This window comes from Urocitellus parryii, chromosome 13 (genome assembly GCF_045843805.1).
Source record: "Urocitellus parryii isolate mUroPar1 chromosome 13, mUroPar1.hap1, whole genome shotgun sequence".
Lineage (NCBI taxonomy): Eukaryota > Metazoa > Chordata > Mammalia > Rodentia > Sciuridae > Urocitellus > Urocitellus parryii.
In genome coordinates, this window is record NC_135543.1 from 61,962,658 (window position 1) to 61,987,012 (window position 24,355).

A 24,355-nucleotide genomic window follows, 5' to 3' on the forward strand; every position below is an offset into this window, starting at 1 on the left:
CGAGGCCCACCGCCTGTCTACCCCCGGCCGCCTCTTTGCGCGCCGCGCGCCGCGCGCCGGCAGGAGGCTGGACAGCCTCTCAGGACCCGGCGCCAGGGGACTCGAAGGACCCCGGTCGCGTCGCGCGGGACCCCAGGGATCTGCGAGGCCCCGCGCCTTCCTGAGGCCTCGTTCTCTCGCGCCCGCGCGCAGCCTCCCTGCCCGCCCGCCGCGGTCATGTTTGTTCCCTGCGGGGATTGGGTGCCTGACCTGACGGGCTTCACCCTGCTGATGGTAAGTGTGAGCGCGCGCGGATTGCGGCCCCCCGGAGCGACCCCACCCGGGGGCCCCGCGGGGCCGCGGCAGGGCGAAGGCGCGCGTCTTTATTTCAGTGGTTGAGACCGAAATAATATTGGGGAGGTGGTGGCGGAGGGCGTCGGTCGCGCGGGGCGGCGGTCGGGAGCCAACCTTTGTCCGCGCTGGGAACCGACGTTCGCGGGCCGTCTTTGTTGCCCGCGAAACGTAACAGGCCTGCGAGCGACAGTCGGGGACCGCGCACGGCGGGCCGCGCATCCCTGCAGTGTGTCCTCAAAACACGTGCTTTAGGTCGCTCCTCGGCCAGCACCTCATCGTTAGAACCACTGTTAGGTAACAAGAGAGCTGTCAGGCGCCAGTGCCAAGTTCTGGTCCTCCTAGAGCTGCCGTCTTCCGATTTGTTTCGGTGAACGTTCTACTTGGTGGTGCTGAGGTTAGATGCTGTCCTCAAAGAGCTTACTAGCTAGCTGGAAATCCTCACCAGTTAATACTGGAATCAGAGCTTGACAACGAGAGAGAAAGGCCTTAGGTGATCGACAGGGAGAGGGACACAGGAGCTTGTTAAGAAAATCTGTGTAGCGCACGCTCAGCGGCTGGGGAGGCAGAGGCAGAAGGATCTCGAGTTCAGAGCCAGCCTCAGCAACAGGGAGACACTAAGCAACTCAGTGAGACCCTGTCTCTAAATAAAATACAAAAAGGAGCTGCGGATGGGCTCAGTGGATGAGTTCAATCTAAAAGTCAAGCTGTGTGGAGGGGTTGGGGCTGAGGCTCAGTGGTAGAGCGCTTGCCTAGCTTGAGTGACGCACTGGGTTCGATTGTCAGCACCATATATAAGTAAATATAATAAATATACATTGACAACTAAAAAGAAAATTTAAATAGCCATGTAGAGAAATTTGTGTCCAAAAGATGGGAGAGGGTGCATTTCTGAAAGATGGATGCTAAAAGCAGAGGTGCATAAGCATTGAGGACTACAAAGAGTTGGAATGAAACATTGAGAGAGAATAAGCTGGGGTCCCTGTGAACCCAGAATGTAGCACTGAAAAATGCACTTTTTGGAGTGGTGTAATGCTTGAAGTGACAATAGCTTTTTTTTTTTTCCTTTTGCCAGCACTTCACTTTATTTAATCATTTCATACTGATGGACATTTAGGCATTATTTCAAAATTTTTACTCTCAGAAATAATGCAAAAGTAAATATTGTTATATGCATTTTTATCACACCTATGATTAATTCCTTAGAAGAAATATATGTATAGACAATAGCTTTCTTTTATTCATAAAATATCAAACATGTTAAGGATTTGGTACCAACATGTAAGTTAGAGGGGTCACTGGGCAAATAGTTATGGATGGGGTGGCGAAGAGGGAAGCTGTCCTGGGGTGAGTTCAGTAGGGAGAAGAGTAGGTAGAGATTGTAGGTATATGTGTAATGGGCTCACTTGATGCTTTGACTAGATCCCTTGGGGCTTTGAAATTTATGTGTTTTGTTCTTTTTTCCAATCTTCTTCTTGACCCTCCTCCTTGATCTTTTCCCTAACCTTCTCCTTCTTGACCTTCTCCTCCCTTATCTTCTTTTCCCTAACCTTTTCCCTGATCTTCTCCTTCCTGATCTCTCTTCCTAAGCTATCAAAGCAATAAACCTTCTTTTTCCCTTTTCTCAAAACCAGGTCTTTGTTATTGGATTGGCATCTGGGACAAAGAACAAGCTTTCAGCAACATATGTATGCATTCATTCAAAGATAAAGTTCCCACTTATGTGTAGTAGACAACTCTTGGAGAATTTGGGCTATGAAAGGCAACAGAAATGAGGTGGGAGGGAGAGGAGTATATGGAATAAGGGAAGACTTTTTAGAATGGAAGATTTACAACATGTGTACATGCTCATGGGAACAGTCCAGTAGTGAGGAAAAGAAGGGTGATACAGATGAGTCCAACCAAAGTAGCAGAATCTTTGAGAAGGGAATTATATGTAGTAGATAACCAGGAGTTTGGTGGACAACAGCTATGAGAAGTAGGAGAAAACTTAGGTAAGAACATTGAAGGACAAAAAAAGGCAATTGCTGGAAGAATGCAAAGGAGGAGCTCATTAAAGAGGTATTTTGAAGATAAATCAATAAAAATTGTCATATATTAAGTTGATGAGGGGAAAGGAAGACATTTCCTAGATAAGGTAGTCAAGAGAAGATGTTCTTTTGTAAAATACAAATATGAGAACACGTTTGAGCAAAAGTTGGTTTAATACAAGTGGAATGGGAATTGCCTGTGATATAACCATGTAGATATGTCCAGTAGACTCTGGAGCCCAAAAACTTGTCATGTGATGTAGGTTGGCCGTTTGAAATTACGGGAGAGTGTGTGTGTTTAATGTTAAAAGATCATGCCAACCTCAGGAAGTGGATAGAAAGGAGACCAACAAAGCAAATGGAAAGAAGCCCAAGAGATTTCTTTTATAGATCCTTTACAGACTTTATACTTGCTTTCCAGCTTCCTTGAGTATTGTTTTCCCAGGTTTCTCTATGACTGTCCTTTACCACTTTAATATAGTGACTCATCACTTGAAGTGAAACCTGGATCTCCCTATTTAAAATTGCATCCAACTACATATAAACCTGCTCCCATTCATTCACTGTATTTTTCTTCGTAGAACTAACACTGTATATTTTGCTCTTTATTTTTATTACAGGTAAACTACTCCCTCACTGGAATGGAAGTTCCACAAGAGCAGGAACTTAGTTTGTTTTACTACATGAAAGAGTCAGTATCTAGCTATGCACCTGAACATATATGCATTCCAAACAGTCAATTATTATCTTCTGTCTAAACTGTTTGAAGTGCTCCTAATTTTGATGACTTATTGAAAATGTCTTTTTTTCAGCCCGCAGTATCTGTTGGAAATGTTGGACAGCTTGCAATAGATCTGATCATTTCTACATTGAACATGCGTAAAATTGGCTACTTCTATACCGATTGCCTGGTGCCAATAGTTGGGAACAATCCATATGCAACTGAAGAAGACAATTCAACAGAACTCAGTACAAATGCTGAAGGTATGTCTTTGGCATGTTCTGTTATGTTACCAAAAGCTCGGTTCTTATCCCCAATGCCAATCCAATAACGAGGACACAGTTTTGAGAAAAAGGAAAAAGGAGTTTAATTGCTTTGCAACAAAGGAGAAACACAGGGGACTCCTGTCCCAGAGGCTGTGAGGCTGTGAATCTCCCCATCAGCAAGAACAGGGGTTTGTTTTTTGTTGTTGTTGTTGTTGTTGTTTGGTACCAGGGATTGAATTTAGGAGCACCCAACCACTGAGCCACATCCTCAGACCTACTTTGTATTTTATTTAGAGACAGGGTCTCATTGAGTTGCTTAGCACCTCACTTTTGCTGAGGCTGTCTTTGAACTTGGGATCCTCCTGCCTCTGCCTCCCAAGCCACTGGGATAAGAGGCTGTGCCACTGGCTAACAGTGGGTTTTAAAGAGGTGATGCAAAGGCTACTAAAGTCACGGACTTCTGTGTTGAGTTGTGATTCACTTGTTAATTTGGGAGATAGTCATTTCTGAGATCTTCTGGTACCACCCAAAGTCTGGATTACTTCTTTCCTATCGTGGGTGGGTACTCAAGGACTGATAAATCTGCCTAAAATGGGGAAGAAAGGTAATACTGTTTTCCCTGAGATTGGGGCAGAGGAGAGATTAGGGAGGAGTGGGGAGAGAGGAAGAGAAACATGTCTTTTAAAAATAAGTCACAAAAAAAAAAAAATAAGAAAAAAAAATAAGTCACAGAGATAGAGCAGCAAGGGCAATTTTCAAAGCATAAAGTGGACATTGTAACAGCTCCACTGCAGTGTGGAGTTCTTCCTTAGTATAAACACAGAAGGTCCTGGCTTAGCATTTTCAATACTACCCCAGCCAGAGCTCTCTCTTAGTATGCTTGCCGGTGGTTGGTCGGCATGCTTATCTCTCCCACCTGATGGAGTTCCTTTAAATCAGAAAGGTCTGACCTGGGCACAGAAGCCACACCTGTGGTCCCAGCCACTCACAGTGCTGAGGCTGGTATGTCACCTGGAGCCTGTGGCTGGCCTGGATCACAGGATAAGACTTCTTGACAAGAGGCCTGGGTCACACAACAAGACTTCCTCCCACATGACTTCTCAAAAAGAAGAAAAGAAAAGCAGTGTAATGGAAACTCCGATGAAGATTATGAAAGTGTGTTGTGCTTGTGGTCTGGGTAGCCTTTCAGAGTTCCACTTTTTTCAACTCAGATCTTTTTCCTTTTGTCTGTTTTATTTTCTGTTCTTAGTGGCATATGTAACCATTGCTAGTATTATAGATAGAGGAAAAGAAATTCCAGTAGGCTCAGTGCAATGCTTAATAGTGCTGCTTCAGCTAAACCTTGTATTTATCCCCTCAAATGTTTTAGAATTCATGGTAATACAGTATAGATAAGTCTCAGAGATTGAGTTGTTCAGTGCTCCTGATATGTAAGTTTTTAATACCATAAGACCATAATTCTTCATAGGCCTATCATGTACCTAAAACGACATTAGCAATGTTCAAAAAATTAATTTTTAAATATTTTCCTATGCATAATCTGTATTGATTTGCCTCAAAATGTCACATATAGTTTATTTCTCCAAACCAGGATCCGTGCTGATTGTTGTGCCCTTGAAACACTTTTACTCTAGAGTAGTCCTTTTCTCTTCACAAAACCAATTTATTTCCTTGTGCTCTCTTTTGGCTTCTTCCTCTAGCCCCCTGTATTTTCTGAACCTGGAATTAGGTCTGTTGTCTTGATTTGCTACGAGATAATATTTTTGGCCAGAATACATAAAAGGTGGTATTGTTTTCATATTATGTCATGTCAGGGGCAGCGGGGAGTACTGGGAAACAGGGTCTAATAACAAAAAAGAATTTCATGATTTATTAATGGAGAGTATGAGACTTGCTGTTATTGAAAATGGTATATCTTGTGCTGTCTTACCCTCCATCCCTATAGATACATGCTTTTTGTACCCAGATCTGTTAATTTGGACTGTTGTAGGATATTTGGACAGAGACAAAAGACACCAAGGATGTCAGCAGGAAGCAGTTGTATTCAGTGCCAGCACTGGCTCAGCAGATTATCATCCAAAGGCTGAGCCCCTAGCGTAGGGTTGCATACATAGCCTTATATATTTTTGTTAGTTTTCTTTTACATACTATTTCTTTATGTTCCATATGAGGTAATATACATTTCTGATTAGGCATTCTACTTCTGTACTACAGAGTAACAACACTGTTGCAGCTGAGCTATGGTAGGCTCCAACTGATGCAGATGGCTCCCTGTTATCTTTTTCTGTGCTGAGAAAATCTCTACCACAGGATTAAAGGGGTATGTCACAGATCAGAGGCCTGAGTGGCCTGTGCCTTAGTCCTTTTTCCCTGAATTTATTCTCGTTTCATTAATTCCTAAACTTCCTGTTCTAGTCCCTTTGGCCTGAGTGTAGTGGTATTTAATAGTCTTCTGAGTGTGGTATAACCCCTAGTCACACCAATCACAGATGACAGTCCCCCAGAAACTTGTAACAGGAGAGACCTGACCTACCAAAGGATATGCCCAAACTAGGTTATTTGTAATCCATTTATAGTAATCAAAAACTTACCCCTTAGACAGGCGTGGTGGCACACGCCTATAATCCCTGAGACTTGGGAGGCTTAGGCAGGAGGATTGAGAGTTCAAAGCCAGCCTCAAGAACTTAGTGAGGCCAAAAGCAACTCATTCAGACCCTGTCTCTAAATAAAATATTAAAACGGACCAGGGATGTGGCTCAGTGGTTAAGTGCCCCTGGTTCAATTCCTGGTACCAAAAACTGACTCCTTGCCACAGTGGCCTCTTCCTCTGGATTGAGTGACTCTGTTCTGCCCTCAGTTCATACAAGAACTTCTCATTCACAGAGGTAAGGTTGGACAAGGGGCCTTTAGCCTCTCTAGAGCTGGCTTCTTGTAGAATCTGGTGAGAGCTATGAATCCTTTTCCCAGAAAAAATACACACATGCTGACTCACAGAAATTTTTTGTTATTTGAGGTCTTTTAAAAACTCCAAAAGAACACAAACTTACCTACCTAGTTCTTCTGTTAATCCTTGTGAATATTACTGTTCTCAGGAGAGAAGAGGGAGGAATATCAGATAAAAAAGTGTAGCTTTCTTATCATAATACCAGAAATTTCCAGGGAAATACTTCTCTGATTTAGGAGATATGACTCTCTGTTAATTAGGCTGGCTCCAAACTCGAGGGTTCAAGCTGTCCTCCTGCCCAGCCTCTGAAGTAATTAGAACTACAGGAGTGTCCACCATGCCCGAGTTAACTTATGAATATGTTCCATAGAATAAAGCTCACTGGCACACATTTTGAGTTACTTCTAAAATGTTTTATTTTAACCAATTAATATAGTACATATATTCTATATTTTAGTTACTGAAAATACTTAGATGTAAAAGCTATTATATTATTCGAATTTTATTTTTTATCATTAATAATTCCAACATTTAGGACTGGGGTTGTGGCTTAATGGTAGAGTGCTTGCCTACCATGTGTGAGGCACTAGGTTCGATTCTCTACACTGCATATAAATAAATGAAATATAAAGGTCCATCAACAACTATAAATATATATATTTAAAAATTTTTCAACTTTCAGAATCCTTCAATTTAACTATTGTATGATTTCAGTTTCTTCTTTTCCTTGTAGTATATTCATTGCCTTCAAAGAAGCTTGTGGCTCTTCAGTTAAGATCCATTTTTATCAAGGTTGGTATGTTATATTCACTTCTTAAGTTTATTAAATTAAAATGTAATGAGAAAATATCGAGTCGGTATCATTAAGAATTCAAAAGTAGGGAGGGGGTGTCGGGATGGGAAGGACGGTGAAATGAGATGGGCATCATTATGCTGTATACACACATGTATGATTACACTACCTGTGTGACTCTGCACCATGTTCAGCCAGAGAAAGAAGTTGTGCTCCATTTGTATGCAATGTGTCAAAATGCATTCTAATGTCATATATAACTAATTAGAACCAATTAAAAAATAAAATTTAAAAAATTTGAGTATCTGTTAAAGTACCTATGTATCAAAATTATGCTCTGAATCCAACTTACTCCTCCAGTGCCACTGCCTGTGCTACCACTCAGCCTGAACCACTCCTCATCTCTTAAGCCCATTTTCACTCTTGCCCACTCCCTACCATGAACCTTTTCATAGTCTTTTAACAGCAACATTTATGATCCTTTAAACCAAGTCAAATCACATCAGTGCTCTCTTTAGAACCCTCCTGTGGCTTCCTACCTCCTCACAGTGAATTCATAACCCTTTACCAAGCCTTCAAGTTTCTGATCTGGTACCTACTGGCCACATGTAGCTATTTATTCGTTCATTTGTTTATTGGCAGTGCTGGGGATTGAACCCAGCCTCCTGTGTGCTAAGCAGGGGCTGTACCACTAAGCTCTACTCTCATCGCCCCTACCATGTAGCTATTTAAATGTTAATTCATTGATTTAAAGTAAATAAAGTTAAACAATGGGTTCCTGGGTCAGTAACCACATTTCAAGTTGTCTGTAAGCACACGTGTAAAGAGCGTTACCACGCTCAAAGAGTCCTGTGGGACAGCTACTATATTTTATATGCAGGCTCTGACCTGCATCCTCCATAGCTGCCTGGTTGTTCTTCAGACACTTGTCCTTCATGCCCAGCTCAGAATCCTGCCCCTGATTCTCTGCCTGGAATGCTTTTCCCCTACAAAGCCAAATGGCTCGTTGCCTTATTGCTTAAATGTTGCCTCATCAGAAAAGCTGTCCCTTACCATCTTCTGTCTCCTTTTTCTGTATTTACGTTCTTCAGAAATTATCACTTCCTGGCATAACATGTTTATTATCTTCCTCACTAAGAAGAAGTGAGTTTCCTGAGAGAATTGACATTATGGTGCTCATTCTGAAATCCCCAGTACCTAGGACAGAGCTTTTCACACAAGGAAACTATCAATAGATATTTATTGAGTGGGTTATTTGAAATGACTTAAGGTATATGTGTTCAGGAGGTCTGAAATATTAAGTTATTAAGGTTAACTGCATAGTACTTGTTTTAATTTTTTAATGAAGTATAACATACATTTTTACAAACCATAAATGTATAGCTTGATGAAATTTCAATGTGGGAAGCCATTTCTGACACGTGATTGGGTGGCACCCGTTAAGGGTCTGAGGCGCTTTGGCTGTGTCGAAGCTTTCCCGGCCCTTTCCTGATGAGAGAGCCCATCCGTGTGGGGGTGTGCCTGACCACTGACCCCGGGGACCCAATCACTGACCCTGACCTTGGAGTGCAGCCCCCCCTCAACCTTCATTGGATGAAATTCTCCCCTGAATCTCTTGTTCCCCAATAAAAGGCTACTCCCAGGTGTGTTCACTCTCTCTCTCCTGCTAGCCCTGAGTAAGTAAATTTGGAGACTCCTGCTCGCAAAACCAAGGACAATATTCACCTACAATCTTTAAAAATTGTAATAACTGAGTTTTCTTTATCTGTTTTCCTTTCTGATTAATTATACTAAAATAGTCAGGTACATTTCCTTATCCGTAGAAGTTGAATTTCCCCATTTTAATTAATTTAACGTCTCTTTCCTTTAATAACTCCAGGTACTTTTGTGACCCAATTTGTCACCTCTTCCTTTATCTTTATTTTTATCCTTATCTTTATAGCACGCTCCCACTTAATCTAACTAATCTCTGAAATTAGCCTCCAGATGAAGAAATAGAATATTGTCAACGGGTGTGTAGTGGCGCATGCCTGTAAGCCCAGCAGCTCAGGAGGCTGAGGCAGGAGGATTGTAAGAGTTCAAAGCCAACCTCAGCAGAAGCAAGGCACTAAGCAACTCAATGAGACCCTGTCTCTAAATAAAAAACAAAATAGAGCTGGGGATGTGGCTCAGTGGTTGAGTACCCCTGAGATTCAGTCCCTGCTACCAAAAAAAAAAGAGAGAGAAAGAATATTGTCAGCATTCCAAGAGCTGCCACAATGAGTCCTATATAGATGGTATCTCAGATTGTACGATGTACTGTGTCTGGCTTTCTGCAGTCAACATTCCCCTTGTACGGTTCATCCATGTTGTTGCAAGTAGCAGTAATTGGTTCTCACCTTCATGCGCTATTCTGATATATAAATAAACCATAGTGGTCCATTGCACTGTTGATGCTACATTCGGTTTTTCCATTTGAGGCTATCGTGAATAGTGTTGCTGTGACTATTAGTATTAGAATCACTCCTTTTTTTTTTAACTTAACAATGCCATAAGGAAAATTGCTCACTGATTCTCTTCATAAACAGAGTCAGTTTAAAAATTAAGGTGGGCCATTCAGATACTTCTAAATGGATTTTTTTTTTTAAGAGAGAGAGAGAGAATTTTTTAATATTTATTTTTTTTTAGTTTTCGGCGGACACAACATCTTTGTATGTGGTGCTGAGGATCGAACCCGGGCCGCACGCATGCCAGGCGAGCGCGCTACCGCTTGAGCCACATCCCCAGCCCCTCTAAATGGATTTTTAGTAGATGGAAATGATTTAAAAATAGCAAAAATTACTGAGCATTGATTCTTTACTGATGCTATGCTAAGCACTTTATTATCCCTTTAATCCTCACAACAAGCTGAGGCAGGCACAAATATCATTTCATTGTTTTTCTAAGGAGGAAACTGAAGTCCAGAAAGGTTAAGGACTTTGCCTGAGATGCAGAGTCTGGAAAGGACCTATGTCCCACACCCAGGCAACCTGACTTCAGAACCTGCCTCTCTTAACTACTGTATTATGCTACTCTCTTCTTTCTAAAGTTAACCATTTTTACCTATATTTTAAATTTAAGAATTCTCATAAAGTGAGTTTTTCCCCTAAAATTTATAATCCATATTCCAGATTCACCAACTTCACATCTTGTTGTCGAACCCACTTGATCTCTCTTTATGCATGTGAACACACAATGCGTAAACAGTGTCCTTCTGCCAGGCAATCCAAACATAGGCTAGCAACATGGTATTGTCCCCCAAATGCTTCAGCACACAGCATTCAAGAAGGACAGGGCTTATGTTATGGCCTAGTGGTAGGTGCTTGCCTAGTGTGTGTGAGGCCCTGGGTGCTCTAGCACTAGAAAAGAACAAAGTATAGTCAAGATCAAGGACATTCTCTCTCACAACCACATTGTCGATACCACATTCAGAGAATAAACATTTCAGGCCTTGTTCAGAAGTGTCATCCAGGGTATTCTGGTTTCCCCGCTTGTCCCCAAAATATCCTCCAGTTCTGGATCCAGTCAAGGTTAACATGTTACATTTCTCCATTACATCTTTTAAATTGGTGCCCCTCCGTGTACAGCTGGCCCCCTTCCTCCTCTTCTTCCTAGTGTTGGCTTGTATGAGGACTTGAGGTCAGATGTTCAGCATTCTCAGTCACCTGATTGCTACCACCCAATCAGATTCCAGGCAGAAATTTTCTGGCAAGAACACTTCATAGATGACCATGTGATGATTATTACGTAACAGTAGATTTCTTAAGCAGAGAAATGAGACATTTTCCTTAGAAATATAGATTCCTTACAGTTAGTTTATTTTGCCATTGTAAAAATATATCAAATAGTTTACAGCTGTTTATCTTCCATTTTCAATTTAAAAACATTAAGTGGATCTGACAGTACTAATAATTTTAGTGTCTAAGTTATTTATTGTTGTCACATAAAGTGGATAATGTAGACGCTATTCTTCTACCCTAAGATCTCACTTTCACATTGTCTGTTTATTCTCTCAATGTACACAAAGTATAAATCCAAGTCATTCTGTGAAAAGCTGCTCTCCTGGGTGCAAAGCAGTGGCTGTGCCAAAGTCATCGTCCTTTCAAGTACTCATTCCTACCAGCGCAATGATCTCCAGCTGCGCAGGTGTGTTCTTGACTTCGTTATGGTATTTGGTATGGCCATTTTAGAGGAAGGTAAAAGAAAGATAAGAAATAAGGGGAGGGCTGGGGATGTGGCTCAAGCAGTAGCGTGCTCGCCTGGCATGTGCGCGGCCCGGGTTCGATCCTCAGCACCACATACAAACAGATGTTGTGTCCGCCGAAAACTAAAAAATAAGTATTAAAAATTCTCTCTCTCAAAAAAAAGAAATAAGGGGAGTGTAGTTAGTAGGTCCTCACAGTTAGGACTTTGGTGGAGAGCAAGCTTTGGAACCATGCTCTTGGTATTTCCTTGGTAAAAACCCAGGGCCTTGTCCATGCTGGGCAAACCACACCAAGGCTATGTTAATTGCTAACTTTTGAGAGATTACATTGATGTTTCTATTTATTTTCAAAATGCACCCATTTGTATATGCAGAAATCCAGTTGCCTTTAAGTATAGTTGCCTAGCCTGTCAGAGTATATTCTTTAATATATGACAGAGTATCCCAGAAATAGGATATAAATGATATTTTGTCTTTGTCACATAGTTAATAAGATATTATATAGAATACTCTTATATTCTGAATATTGACTTTTAGTTAATTTTGATCATAAATTTTATCATCAATACACCTGTAAAATCAGGGTGAAAAATATCAATAAGCCCATAGTTAAAGTTTCAAAAGGAGCTAACTTCTAAGGTTCTCACCACAGACATTTCAGACCCCATTGCAGAAGGGAACATAGCAATAGAAAGTGGGTTGATTTTCACAATGGCTTTCGTTGGTTGAAGTTTTCCTGTCTTTCACTCCCTCCTGGTATGTAAGCGTCAAGCCAGGTGATGTGTTCTGCCTGAGTTGCCCTTCCATCATCAGCTAACGCATAACTTGCCTTATGCAGTAGAACATGTGGAGACCAAGATGATATTGGTTAAAAACTGATAATATTCACCTTAGTATTCATGTTTGTAATTTTTGAAAAGGTGATTATGTATGATTGTTTCTAGTACTCCCTTCCGGTACCTGCTTACACCTTCTGTGCAAAAAAATGTTCAAAGTAAAATACAGAGCCTTAACTGGCAAGAAATGGAAAAAAGTCCATGCATCCCTCAAATGGATGATTCTGAGTTTTGTGTCCGTGTTCCAGGAGGAGGGATCACAAAAACACTCTATGATGAAAGGTGAGTGTGTCTGTTTCTCACTTTACTTACAAGTTAAAGTTGTTTGGCATTGTGATTCACATCTGTATCTAGCTCTGAGGAGGTTGAGGCTGGAGGATTACTTGAAGTCCAGGAATTGAGACCCTGTCTCCAAAAAAAATTTAAAGTAATTAGGAGTATATTGGATTTTTTTTATTGGAACTTTGAAAATGTATTTAGAAGGGTGGGGATGTGGCTCAAGCCGTAGCATGCTGGCCTGGCATGCGTGCGGCCTGGGTTCGATCCTCAGCACCACATACAAACAAAGATGTTGTGTCCACCGAAAACTGGAAAATAAATATTAAAATTCTCTCTCTCTCTCTCTCTTTAAAAAAAAATATATATTTAGGAAAATAGGTGCTATGCTAGAGATCTTGCTTATAGGGGAAAAATTTAAATTTGGGGGATTCCACCTCTTGGGTCCCCTTCTTCCTCCGGGGAAAGTCTTTTCTGCTGTCCTTTAATAAACTTCTAAAAAAAAAATTTAAATTTGGTTATAAAAGACATGGTTCCTGAAAAGCCATATTTGGTGCTGTGTTGGTGTGTGACATTTTAGGGATTCTGATTATTCCACATAGTTTCTCCAAACACTGTCTTTCCATGGCAGTAAAATACACATAAACTTACCGTTTTCATTGCTTTTTAAGTGTACAGCTAAATGACATTAAGTGTAATCTCACCACATGTCTCCATCACCCTGCCCACTTCCAGAATTTCGTTTCCTAAATAGAAAATCTGTACGAGTGAAATAATTTTTTATTTTTTTATTTCTGTAAAATTGCTAGTAATGTCCCCACTTTTTCATTTCTGAATTTATTTGTCTTATTTCTTATTAGTCTAAAGGTTTGTCAGTTTTGTTGATCTTTAAAAAGATCATTGATTTTCTGTTTCTATTCTTTTACTTACCTGCATTGTAATCTCTTATTATTTTCTTCCTTATGCCAGCTTGCGTTTGCTTCTGTGTGTCTCTCTCTCTTCCTCTCTCCCTTCCCCCTCCCTTCCTCGCTCACTCCTTCTCTCCCTTTCTCCTTTCTTCCCCCACAAGGTGTAAACTTATTTATTATTTGTAGAATTGCTGGGTTTTCTTGGCAGTACTGTAGATCAAACCCAGAGCCTAGCACATAGTAGGCAAAAAAAAAAAAAAAAAAAAAGCTCTACCACTGAGCTAAAACCCAGCCCTATCTTTATGTTAGGACAGGGTCTTGTTAAGTTATCCATCTGGCCTCCAACTTGTGATGCTCCTGCCTCAGCCTCCTGAGAACCGGAATCATCAATGCTTGTTTTGTGGCAAAATATATGATCTATCCTGGAGAATGTACTATATGTATCTTTTTTTTTTTTTAAAGAGAGAGAGAGAGAGAATTTTTTAATATTTATTTTTTTTAGTTTTCGGCAGACACAACATCTTTGTATGTGGTGCTGAGGATCGAACCCGGGCCGCACACATGCCAGGCGAGCGCGCTACCGCTTGAGCCACATCCCCAGCCCCTACTATATGTATCTGAGAAAAAGTATTGCTGTTTTGTTGGGGAGGGGGGTAGTATATGATCATTAGAACTGATTTATAATATTGTCCAAGTCTTCTTTTTCCTTACTAATTTTGTGGCTAACTTTCTAGCCATTGTTGAATGTGGGGTAACCCAGTCTACTATTGTAGGATTATTTCTCCTTCATTTCTATCACTGCCTCATTCATTCTGAGACTGTTATTTTACACTTAATATGGTTATGTTTGTTATGTCTTATTAATGAATGGACCCTTCCTACGTGTAGAGTGACCTTAGTCTCTTGCAGTCTTTGATTTAGTCTGTTTGGTCTGATGTTGGAGTGGCCGCCCTTGCTCTTCTTGGTTTTGGTATGCAGAGCATCTTCCATCTTTTCACTGTAACCCTGTGGTATGTCCAACAGCCTGTGTTTGGATCCTATCTATGTACTTCTCCATTCTGCCAGTCTCTGCCTTTGGGTCGAGTCTCAGCCGTTCACATTGAGAGTCATTACTGGTGAGGAAGGACTTCAGCCATTTCAGCCTTGCTTTCTGTGCGCCTTGTTGTTTTTTGATTCTTCATTTCCTCTGTCACTGCCTCCTCTTGTCCTCCTTGCAGAAGTCTGCCTGGTTTCCAAGAGTCGATAGTTGTGTTACCTCCTCTCTGTGGTACTTGAGTCTTCACTAGTCATCTCCTGGACTTCTGTCTCTGGCCACAACAGTGTACTTGATAGCAGACTTGCTCTCCAGCAATAAAAAAACAGAAACTTGACAGAATAAACGAAACAACTGTTCCTCAGACATTACAGCACAGCCTGCACTGAGTCTCATCTCTGAGAGCAAACTTGAGGGGTCCCGCAGTTGCTCAGCTTTGGCTGGCAACCCTTTCTGCACTGCCGGCCTGCAGGGGGCGCCCCAGCAGAGCACAGCCTCCTGCCAAGTTGAAGGAATCAGATGGGACTGGGGTGGCCCAGGGGACTGGAAATCCATGCAGAGAACCAGAGAGCAGGGGGCTGCTTGCCAGAAGGGCCTGGGGTCTCCTTGGGTCTCTGCATTGTGCCATGTGTAAGTGAAACCCCATGAATAATTGAAAGCTGCCCAAAAAGGTAGCCACAGTGCCCCGGAAATGTGAAAGCTAGACGTGCTCAGCGTAGACTGTCTGGAAAATGCAGCCTAATCTAAAGAAACCATGTTGTGATAGTCTTGTCATCCAGAAGTAACTCCACTAATTTTTTAACCCATTTTTTTACAAACTTCTTTATAGTTAATCAAATGTATGTATATGTGAGATAATACATTTCTGACATTTTTAACACTGATAAGAGTTCATCCTATTCGAAGAATTTTCACAGTTTTAGTTTTTTAACAAATTTTTTTATTCATTCATTACCAAACCATGTTCAGTACAATTAAGCATTAATTATGGTAAAAGAATCTGAAATTGAAAAAAGTGCATGAGATCATATGGTGTACAATTTTGAGTCCTTTTTTCTCCTTCAGTGATTATCTTGAGTATTTTCCAGTTTATTTACAATATACATATTTTGTTTTTCCTTATCAGAACAAATATTTATTCCCATCTCTGCAAAAGATAATATTGGTTATTCGATAACATGGTGGTAACAGTGTGGCTGATCGGAGATCACACATTTAATTAGTAGAAGTACACTTGTACTTTAATAATTGGATATATCTTATGCTAGGTTTTAATGTCCTAGAGTGTAACAGAAATAGCCCTCTCCCATCTTCCTCTGTCAACAGAGGATCGTGAGATGATATTAAAGCTGTTGTGCTGCCCTGGCAGAAGCTCTGTACGAGCTGGAATGCTTGCAGCACAATCAGGGAGGCTAGCCTTCTCTAAGCAGCCTTTGCTGAGGCCACTGGAGCAGAAGCACTTAGCAGCTAGAATTTTCTGAGTATCAAAATTCACAGTATTCCCTATAAAGATGGAAAGTTTCTAAGGGGCTTAAGAACTGCAGGGTGGAGTGGTGTGAGTAGTGCTGACAACTTCTGCCCTTAGCTCTCAGAAGCCTGAGGTGCTGTGGTAAACTCTCCTGGTGCCCTCTCCTGACTTCTGAACTCACAGAGTCTCCTGTCTTAGAACCCTGCTTAGGACCCCACCCTCTGTGGCTGTCAGTCACGCACTCTCAACTTTCAACATTACATTTTTCTCCTAGTTCTTAGTTTTAGGGTGCTTTTGCTTTTGTTGGTGAACTGGAAGCTTTGCATTGGTGTTCTGCCGTGTCACCCCTGGCTGGGGGCACTTACCATGATAGTAGGGAGGCTATTTGGGAGTCAGGAAGAATAGCCTCAGGTCCCCTCCCCTGCCACTTGCCAGATGGAAAAACGCAGAGCAGGTTAACTACACTTTCTGTCTTTCTGAACCTCTTGCCTCATGTTAGCTACTGACGCTTGCATACTATAATCTGTATGTCACCTTTAAGCACATTGCCTCCATTACCTCCTTTAAACCTCACAGCAGCCTGTAAGTTGGGTTCTGATGTCCTTTCATAGATGAGGGAAATGAAATAATTTGACCCATGTATCTGGTCAGTGGAGGAAAAAAAAATCAGATCCTGGCATTCTGTCCTTGTTCCCTCTAATTTTAAACTGATTCATTTAGAAAATGGAAATGATTACAGCTTCCTCAAGAAAGTGTTGAATCATAAACTACAGAAAGTGCCTGTTGGAACAGTCACCCAGTAGGTGCTGTCTCTGGGAAGTAGCAGGGAGTTTTCCTCTCTCGAGCCTTTCCACTCTCCAAGTTTGCCTTCACTGAGTTAGATTACCAAGAACAAAGGTGTTGTTTTGTGGTTTTTCTTTCAGTCTCTTTGCTGTGGTCCTTCTGAAAGTCACTGTCTTCCCAAGTAGGTCTGGGGAGTAGTTCAGAACAGAGCTCACATGTTATTGCCAAGCACAGCTGGTCTGGGCAAGGACAGATGTCCGTGCAGCTTTGGGGCAAGGCACAATCTCTACATTCCCTGGCTGGTTGTTCTAGGCTCCTATTCCTGCCCCACACCTACAAGAGTATATGTGGGCCCCTGGGAGACAGTGATTTTTATGGTATGGTATCTTTTCCTTGTCTAAAACCTGGCAGGTTATCTTGCCTGTAATGCTAACACACTAGAATTATCTACAAGTGGAAGAATACTGAATTATTCTTTTTATTTCTTGTAGCTGTTCTAAAGAAATCCAAATGGTGGTTCTGCTGAAATTTGTTTCAGAGGGAGACAATATCCCAGATGCACTAGGTCTTGTGGAGTATCTTAATGAATGGCTTCAGATAATCAAACCATGTGTAAGTCTTACTACACCAGCAACCTCTGACTTGTCTGCTCTGTATTCATTAACTTACATTTTACATTCTATGTAAGTAGATCAAATAAGTAAAAATTTATATTAAATATAGACATATCTCTACATAAAATTAAGTTTAAGCTGAACTTTTGCAAGTAAGATAGTTAACCAATCTATTTATAGTTGCTTCATTTTCCAGAAAGGAAAGCCCCAGATTCTATATTGAACTCATTATTCTTGTTATATTAATTAATCAGACACATCCATCTAGGAAGGTCTTCTATGGAATTCAGGATTGTTTTAGAGAAGTTTCCGGAAAGTGTTGCCCTGTGAGTAGTGCTTCCTGTAGCGATTGCACGTCAAAATGAAGAACTTTCTGTATCCTGAAATATGAGCATGACAGCCCAGGGAAGGGGCAGCCATTAGCCTGCTTTATACTTTTTATTCTTGCTTTTTGCCAAGAAGAAAAATGATACAATTACTTCTGTTGTTCAGAAATTCACAAACCCTTGATCTTTGTGAATTTCATTCTAGGTAGTAGACTGTCTGCAGCCTTTCTAACATATCTTTAAGATTTGGAACTTGAAGGAATTTATCTGTATTTTTAAAAAGGTATAGAAACTTATTGCTTTATTTTTTTGTAACAATGAAAACCATGTAAAAGAGGAACTGAAAGGGAGATTTGATGGTAAAATTGAAAGACTAAAGTATTTTGTTCTTCAATTACAGAGTGATAACCCTGCAACATCTGCCTTGCCGTGGAAAATTCCAAGTTCTTGGAGGTTACTCTTTGGCAGTGGTCTTCCCCCTGCACTGTTTTGATCTGTTTCTTGTTTTATACCTTATTTATATACTTATGTCAGCACAACTGTTATTTAACAGCTGTTAAATAATCTGTATAAAGAATGTGACTTTGCAAGGGTACATTAGAAAAAGGATGAGCAAAAGATCTTTGGCTGTACTTTTCATCACATGTAACAAATGTAAATTTCATACAGTAAAATTTTATTTCCGGACTGATTCTGTCTGAAACGTAATTTTTTTTAACAGACTATATTCATTCACTATTTCTGTTGTGCTAATTCACTAACCTAGTGACATGAAATGACACATTTATTTTTACCTACAGTTCTAGAAATCAGAAATTCAAAACTAGATCTTACACGGCTAAAATCCAGGTGATGGCTGGCTTTTCCTTCCTGAGGCCCTGGGGAGAGCCCCTGCCCGCCTTCAGGAGGGTGCCACAGTCTTTGGTTCATAGCTCCTTCCATCAAATTCAAAGCCAGCAGCTTAGCAGCTCAGATCTTTCTCCCTCTTTCACATCAGAAGTCTTAATGATTCTAGTAGACTTACCCCAGTAACACAGGATAATTTCTCCATCTCAAAGATATTTTACTATAAAAGAAATAAAAATCGTTCCCCTTGCCTAGTACATACCAGCCGCTGTTTACACAGGGAGTGGTATGCAGGGCGTAGTCTCTGGCTCCCTCTGGTGTCTGTTTGCAGTATTGCAGGCTCACGGGGGCTGCAGCAGCAAGTTGCCTGCTTTGTCCGGCAGCTCAGGCATCCAAGCATGTCAGCCCCAACTAGGTTGAGACAGACACCACAGCTGTGTCGTTTCTGTGCCTTGGCCTGCGGTGCAAACGAAGGGCTTGGAGTATTGAAGAGTACACCCTACTCCACAGCGCTCAGGAAATGTACCTTTTGACACATAAATCATCTTGGATTCCATAGCCTGTTCTCTTTCCTTTTTGGTTAAAATATTGGATGTGACAAAATGACAGAACAAGAAGGAAAAGCCCTAGATATCCTAGAGAGATGCCAATTTGAAAGTTTGTAACTGGAAGAGAATGGAATGGTTAAAAGGAGAAAAACTTGCTGCTTCTTTTTTCTTGAGTGATTGTTACGGCTAAGCACTGTCTGCCATTTTTCTGAATCAGTTCCTACAACAATTCTTGAGGAAAATATAATCATCTCTATTTTATAAAAATGAATCCATTTTAAATAATGGGAACAAGGACAGAATGCCAGGATTCAAATTCTAGCTCTCACCAGATACATTAGGTAAAATACCAGTCAAGTTGTGGTACCCCCAAGTGGGTACAAAACCAAGAACAGCTGCAGTAGAATAGGTAGGAAGGGTCCTGTGACCGCCCCTGGCCCAGGCTGACAGCTCAGCATGGCTGGAATAGCACCTGGGTTGTAGCCTCCAGGAGGGCCAGGGTAGAGAGGTATGGGACTTGTCTGATTCCAGCTCTTCAGAGGGCTGCTCCAGGGACTGCTTTCTGGCTCACCTGGCTCTGATTCATTGATGGATGCAGCATAGTTTGGTTGCCTGGGAGCCCCTGACACAGGGGTCAGTGGGTAGCTTGCTGTGGCCCCAGGGCTTGGCAGTACAGAGACGCCTGTAGGGAACCTCTCCCAATCTGTGGCTTCTCCCTAATTGAGGAATGGACTGAGAACAGCATTCTGGCTTTTCCAAAGTGCTGCTTGCAGGACGGCTGTATGTCTCAACCTCAGTTGGGGCGTTCGTGGAAAGCTGCACTGTTTTGAATTGGTGTGAGGGCAGCGGGCAGATTCCTGCTTGGCATAGACATTGTAGGTCTTCCTTTGATTCTGTTTTTTTGTTGTTGTTGTTAGTATGAGGGATTGAACAACTGAGGGGCACTTGCCTGCTGAGCCACACCCCCAGCTCTAGTTTGTATTCATTTTTACCTACACTCTCTAAGTGTCTCACTGAGTTGCTTAGGGCCTTGCTTTTGCTGAGGCTGGTTTTGAATTCATAATCCCCCTGTCTCAGCCTCCTGGCTGCTGGGAATATAGCTGTGCACCACTGCGCCTGGCTGTTGTTTTTTGTAATGGACTTACATAATGCTTTTTATTTGAGAAACACATGCATCGTCTCTCCTTTCTATGAAAAAAGTTCTTAAACAGTAAATAAAGTTGCCTTTAATTGATCAGTAGGCTAATTCCACAGACAGAACATGCATACTTTCTTGAAGAAATTACTTGAATAAAGTAGTTTTCAATACATAGTTTTGAAAATGAGGATTCACCTAGAATTTTTTAGAAACCTTCCTCATATTAACAATCCATTTATGTGTTTTGTGTAAAATATTGTAATGTCTGTTTTCTAAGCACCATTTTGCCCGAATTGGCATTTTATTCAGAGATATTTGCCACATTTGCTTCATGATAAACCCATTAGGTCAGTTCCTTTATATGAGCTCTTCTGCATATAGCACATTCAGTATATTATTCAGTTGATGGAATACTGTACCATATGCTCTGAAAACCCTGATCACAGCCAAATTCCATAAAGACTATAATAACAAACTAAGTTGTGACCCTATAGTACATTTAGACATTTAGTTATATATTTATATATATAGTTTAAAAAAACTGCAGGCCAATATCTTTGATAAATATCGATGCAAAAATTCTCAACAAAATATTAGCAAATTAAATTTACCCAAGCATTAAAAGGATTCTATCACATCACCTAGTGGGATCATCCTTGGTAACCAAGGATGGTTTGATGTGGAAAATTAACAAATGTAGTTGGCCACATTCACAGAAAGACAAAGCCCGCAATTATGGCCCCCATTGAAAAGCAGCATTTGAGGATGTTCAAAGGCCTTCCACAGTGAGATACATGCACACTAGCAAGAAAGGCCAAGTGCCTAGCCATCAAGAGGCTGTGTGTGACTGCTGACGCCTCACTGGGGACGGAAACCTAAAAGCTGCTTGTGCTAGGTCAGGAACCAAGCCAGATGCCCATTCTCACCACCCCTCTGCAAGAAAAAGAAGCAAACAGCATTCAGACCAGGAAGGAAGGAAGAAAGCCTGCAGCACAGGACAGAACCTTAAATGTAGGAAATCCTAAAGTGTCTTCACAATGCCAGTGTTAAATGAATTCAGCACAATTGCAGAATACAAAATTACACTCAAACATCAATTGGGCTTCCATGCACAAAAAATGAACAATCCAAAAAAGGAAATTAAGAAAAGTCTCATTTTGGGCTGGGGACGTGGCTCAAGCGGTAGCACACTCGCCTGGCATGCGTGCGGCCCGGGTTCGATCCTCAGCACCACATACCAACAAAGATGTTGTGTCCGCCGAGAACTAAAAAATAAATATTAAAAAAAATTCTCTCTCTCTCTCTCTCTCTCTCTCTCTCTCTCTCTCTCTCCCCCCCCCTCTCTCTTAAAAAAAAAAAAAAAGAAAAGTCTCATTTATAACAGCATCAGAAAGAATTAAGCACCTTTCAGGCTGGGGTGGGGGCTCGGGTAGAGTGCTTGCCTAGCAGTGTGAAGCACTGGGTTTCATCTTCAGCACCACATAAAAATAAATAAAATAAAGGTCTATCAACAACTAAAAAAAAAAAAATTTAAGAATAAAATAAAGCACCTTTCAGCTGAGTGCGGCACACACCTATAATCCTAGCAGCTTGGAAGGCTGAGGACAGATGATCCCAAGTTTAAAGCCAGCCTCAGCAACTTAGCAAAGTGCTATGCAACTTAGCAAGAACCTGACTCAAAATAAAATATAAAGGGTTGGGGATATGGCTCAGTGGTTAAGCACCTCTGGGTTCCATCCCTGGTACAAAAATAAATAAATAAATAAAATAAAGCACTTTTAAAGCAACTAGAGCAAGGAGGCTACATATATGAAATGAAAACTATCAAAATTTGCAGAAAGAAATTAAGGAATTAACAAATCCATGGAAAGATACCCATATTCATAAGCCTGGAACTTAGTATTAGTGTCTAACCTACCCAGAACAGACTCCATGAAATCCCTATCAAAATCCCAATGACTTTTTTTGCAGAAAGGAAAACAAGCCTGGTGTGGTGGTGCACGCCTGTAATCCCAGCAGCTTGGGAGGCTAAGGCAGGAGGACTGAGAGTTCAAAGCCTTAGCAACTTAGCAAGATCTTGCCTCAAAATAATAAATAGATAAATAAACAAAAAGGCTGGTGATGTGGCTCAGTGGTTACCCTTGGGTTCAATCCCCAGTACCCCACCCCAAACCCGCCAAAAAATACAGTCAGGTGTGGTGGTGCACACCTGCAATCCCAGCTTCTTCTTGGGGGGGGGGGGAGTTAACATAGGAGGATTCTGAGTTTGAGGACAACCTAGTAAGACTGTGTCTTACTTTTAAAAAGGGCTAGAATGTAATTCTGTGGTAGGGAGCCCCTGGGATTGGATCCTCAGTACTGCAAACAAACAAAAGCATACTCCAAAGTTACAGGAATAAATCAATCTGGAAGTGTCATAAAGACTGACATATAGAGTAGCGCCATAAAAGAGAGAGCCCAGAAACAACCCCACATTTATGACCAAAGGATCTTCTATCCACATGCTGAAGAATCGAGGTGGACTCTATCCTATACCATATGCAAAAGTACTCAGAGTGAATCATAGACCTAAATCTAAGAGCCGAAACTAAACAAACCTAAAAGCAGAAGAAAGCAGAAAATCTTCATGACATTAGAACGGACACTGACTTTTTGGATGTGGAATCCAAGACACAGGAAAAAAACATAAACTAAATAAAATGTACAGATGGGGCTACGTCAACCTCAAAAGCCTCTTCAGGACAAAGGAGACAACAGAGGGAAAGGGCAAAGCACGGAATGGCCAAAACTTTTGCTGATCGCTCATCTGACACAGGGTTGGGAACCTTTGTATATAGGATTCCTACAGCACGACAATCCCTCAGTGAAAAATGGGCAAAAGAACTGAACAGACATTTCTCAGATAAAGATGTGCAAGTGACCATCAAGCAGACGAAAAGGTGCTCAGCAACTTAGTTGCCAGGAAAATGCAAATCAAAGCCGCAATGAGAGGTCATCCCGTACCCATTTGGCTGACCACTCTTTAAAAAGAAAAAGTGTTGGAGAAACGGGAAACTCCGATCTTCGTCATGACGAAGGGTGTGCAGCCCAGCAGCCGCAGGTCTGGGTGGGCCTCCAGAGAAGTAAAACCAGGATTCCCAGGAGCCGTCTGCCCACCTGGGTTCAGTCTGGCATTATTCACAATAGAAGGCCCAGAAGCAACCTACCAGCTCATGGACAGATGGCAGGGAAAACAAAAAAACAAGTGGTATGACACAACAGTTCAGCCTCAAGAAGTGCTGTCACAAGCTACATCAATGGCCCTGAGGACTACCTTCGCCCGCTCAGACTGCTGTAACAAAATGCCGCAGAACAGATGCCTCAGACCCAACAGGGACTCGCTTCTCACAGTTCTGGGGGGGGGGAGTTCAAGGTCAAGGCAGATCCAGGGTGCGGGGGTGAGCTTTCTGGCTGACCCATGGCACCCTGTCTGTGTCACATAGCAGAAGGGGCAAGGGGTCTCTTGTTCCCTCTGACGAGGGCACTAACCCCTCCATGACCTGCTCATCTCCCAAAAGCCTCATCCCTGGTGCCCCCCACTTTGGAGGCTAGGATTTCATTGTGTAGATTTGGGGGAAAGGAAAATTCAGGAGAGTCAGGTCTGAACCTAAAAACTACACCAAAAAGAATGCAGTCCGCTTTGAGCTTTCTTTTCCCGTTTCTTTAGGAGCTGTTGTCAGTCTCCTGTGACAAAGATAAGAACATGGGACAGGGAGGACTGGGAGGGCAAGGAGGACGTGATCTCAGCCTGATTGGGCCAGTGAGCAGAAGTGAGTCCGGGTTGAGGATCAATTTCAGATGCTAATGGAGGATGGGGAATCACACCAGGCAGAGGACAGCTGGGACAAGGGCCGTGAGTGACCCAAGAAGCAGAACCAGGGCATCAAGGTGAGTGGGGCACGTCCCACCACTCACTCTGCACTTTATCTTCACATTCCAGTGCCTGATTCACAGCCTGTGCTCAGGAAATGTTTGTTGAATGAATAAACAATTACATATGCCGTGATTTTCCTCTGACAGCCCAGTGAAAATTAACAGAGGAGCAGAATATGTTGGGCCTGTTGGAAACTCATTAAAATGCTTGTGGCCACAGGGAGTAGAAACCTAGGCAGCTAAACTGCTCTGCATATTAGAGGGAGAACTTGAAGTTAGCTCAGGAGGAGGGGGGATCTGGGAGAGAGCTGTGGAAGCTGGCTTCCCTGCAGGGCTGCACACACACCTCTGCAGCAGGATT

The 24,355-nt window shown here is 41.8% G+C and overlaps 1 protein-coding gene across 1 annotated transcript; it reads left to right on the top strand.

The window, feature by feature from the left end:
• The first annotated feature begins 12 nt into the window (after window positions 1–12).
• On the top strand, window positions 13–18,230 carry Psmg2 (proteasome assembly chaperone 2). Its single transcript, XM_026401993.2, has 7 exons — window positions 13–273; window positions 3,173–3,344; window positions 7,025–7,083; window positions 11,130–11,248; window positions 12,251–12,424; window positions 17,102–17,222; window positions 17,951–18,230. Exons 1-7 carry the CDS (start codon window positions 217–219, stop codon window positions 18,041–18,043), a joined length of 795 nt encoding a protein of 264 aa, XP_026257778.1. The 5' UTR covers window positions 13–216; the 3' UTR covers window positions 18,044–18,230.
• Window positions 18,231–24,355: the final 6,125 nt, after the last annotated feature.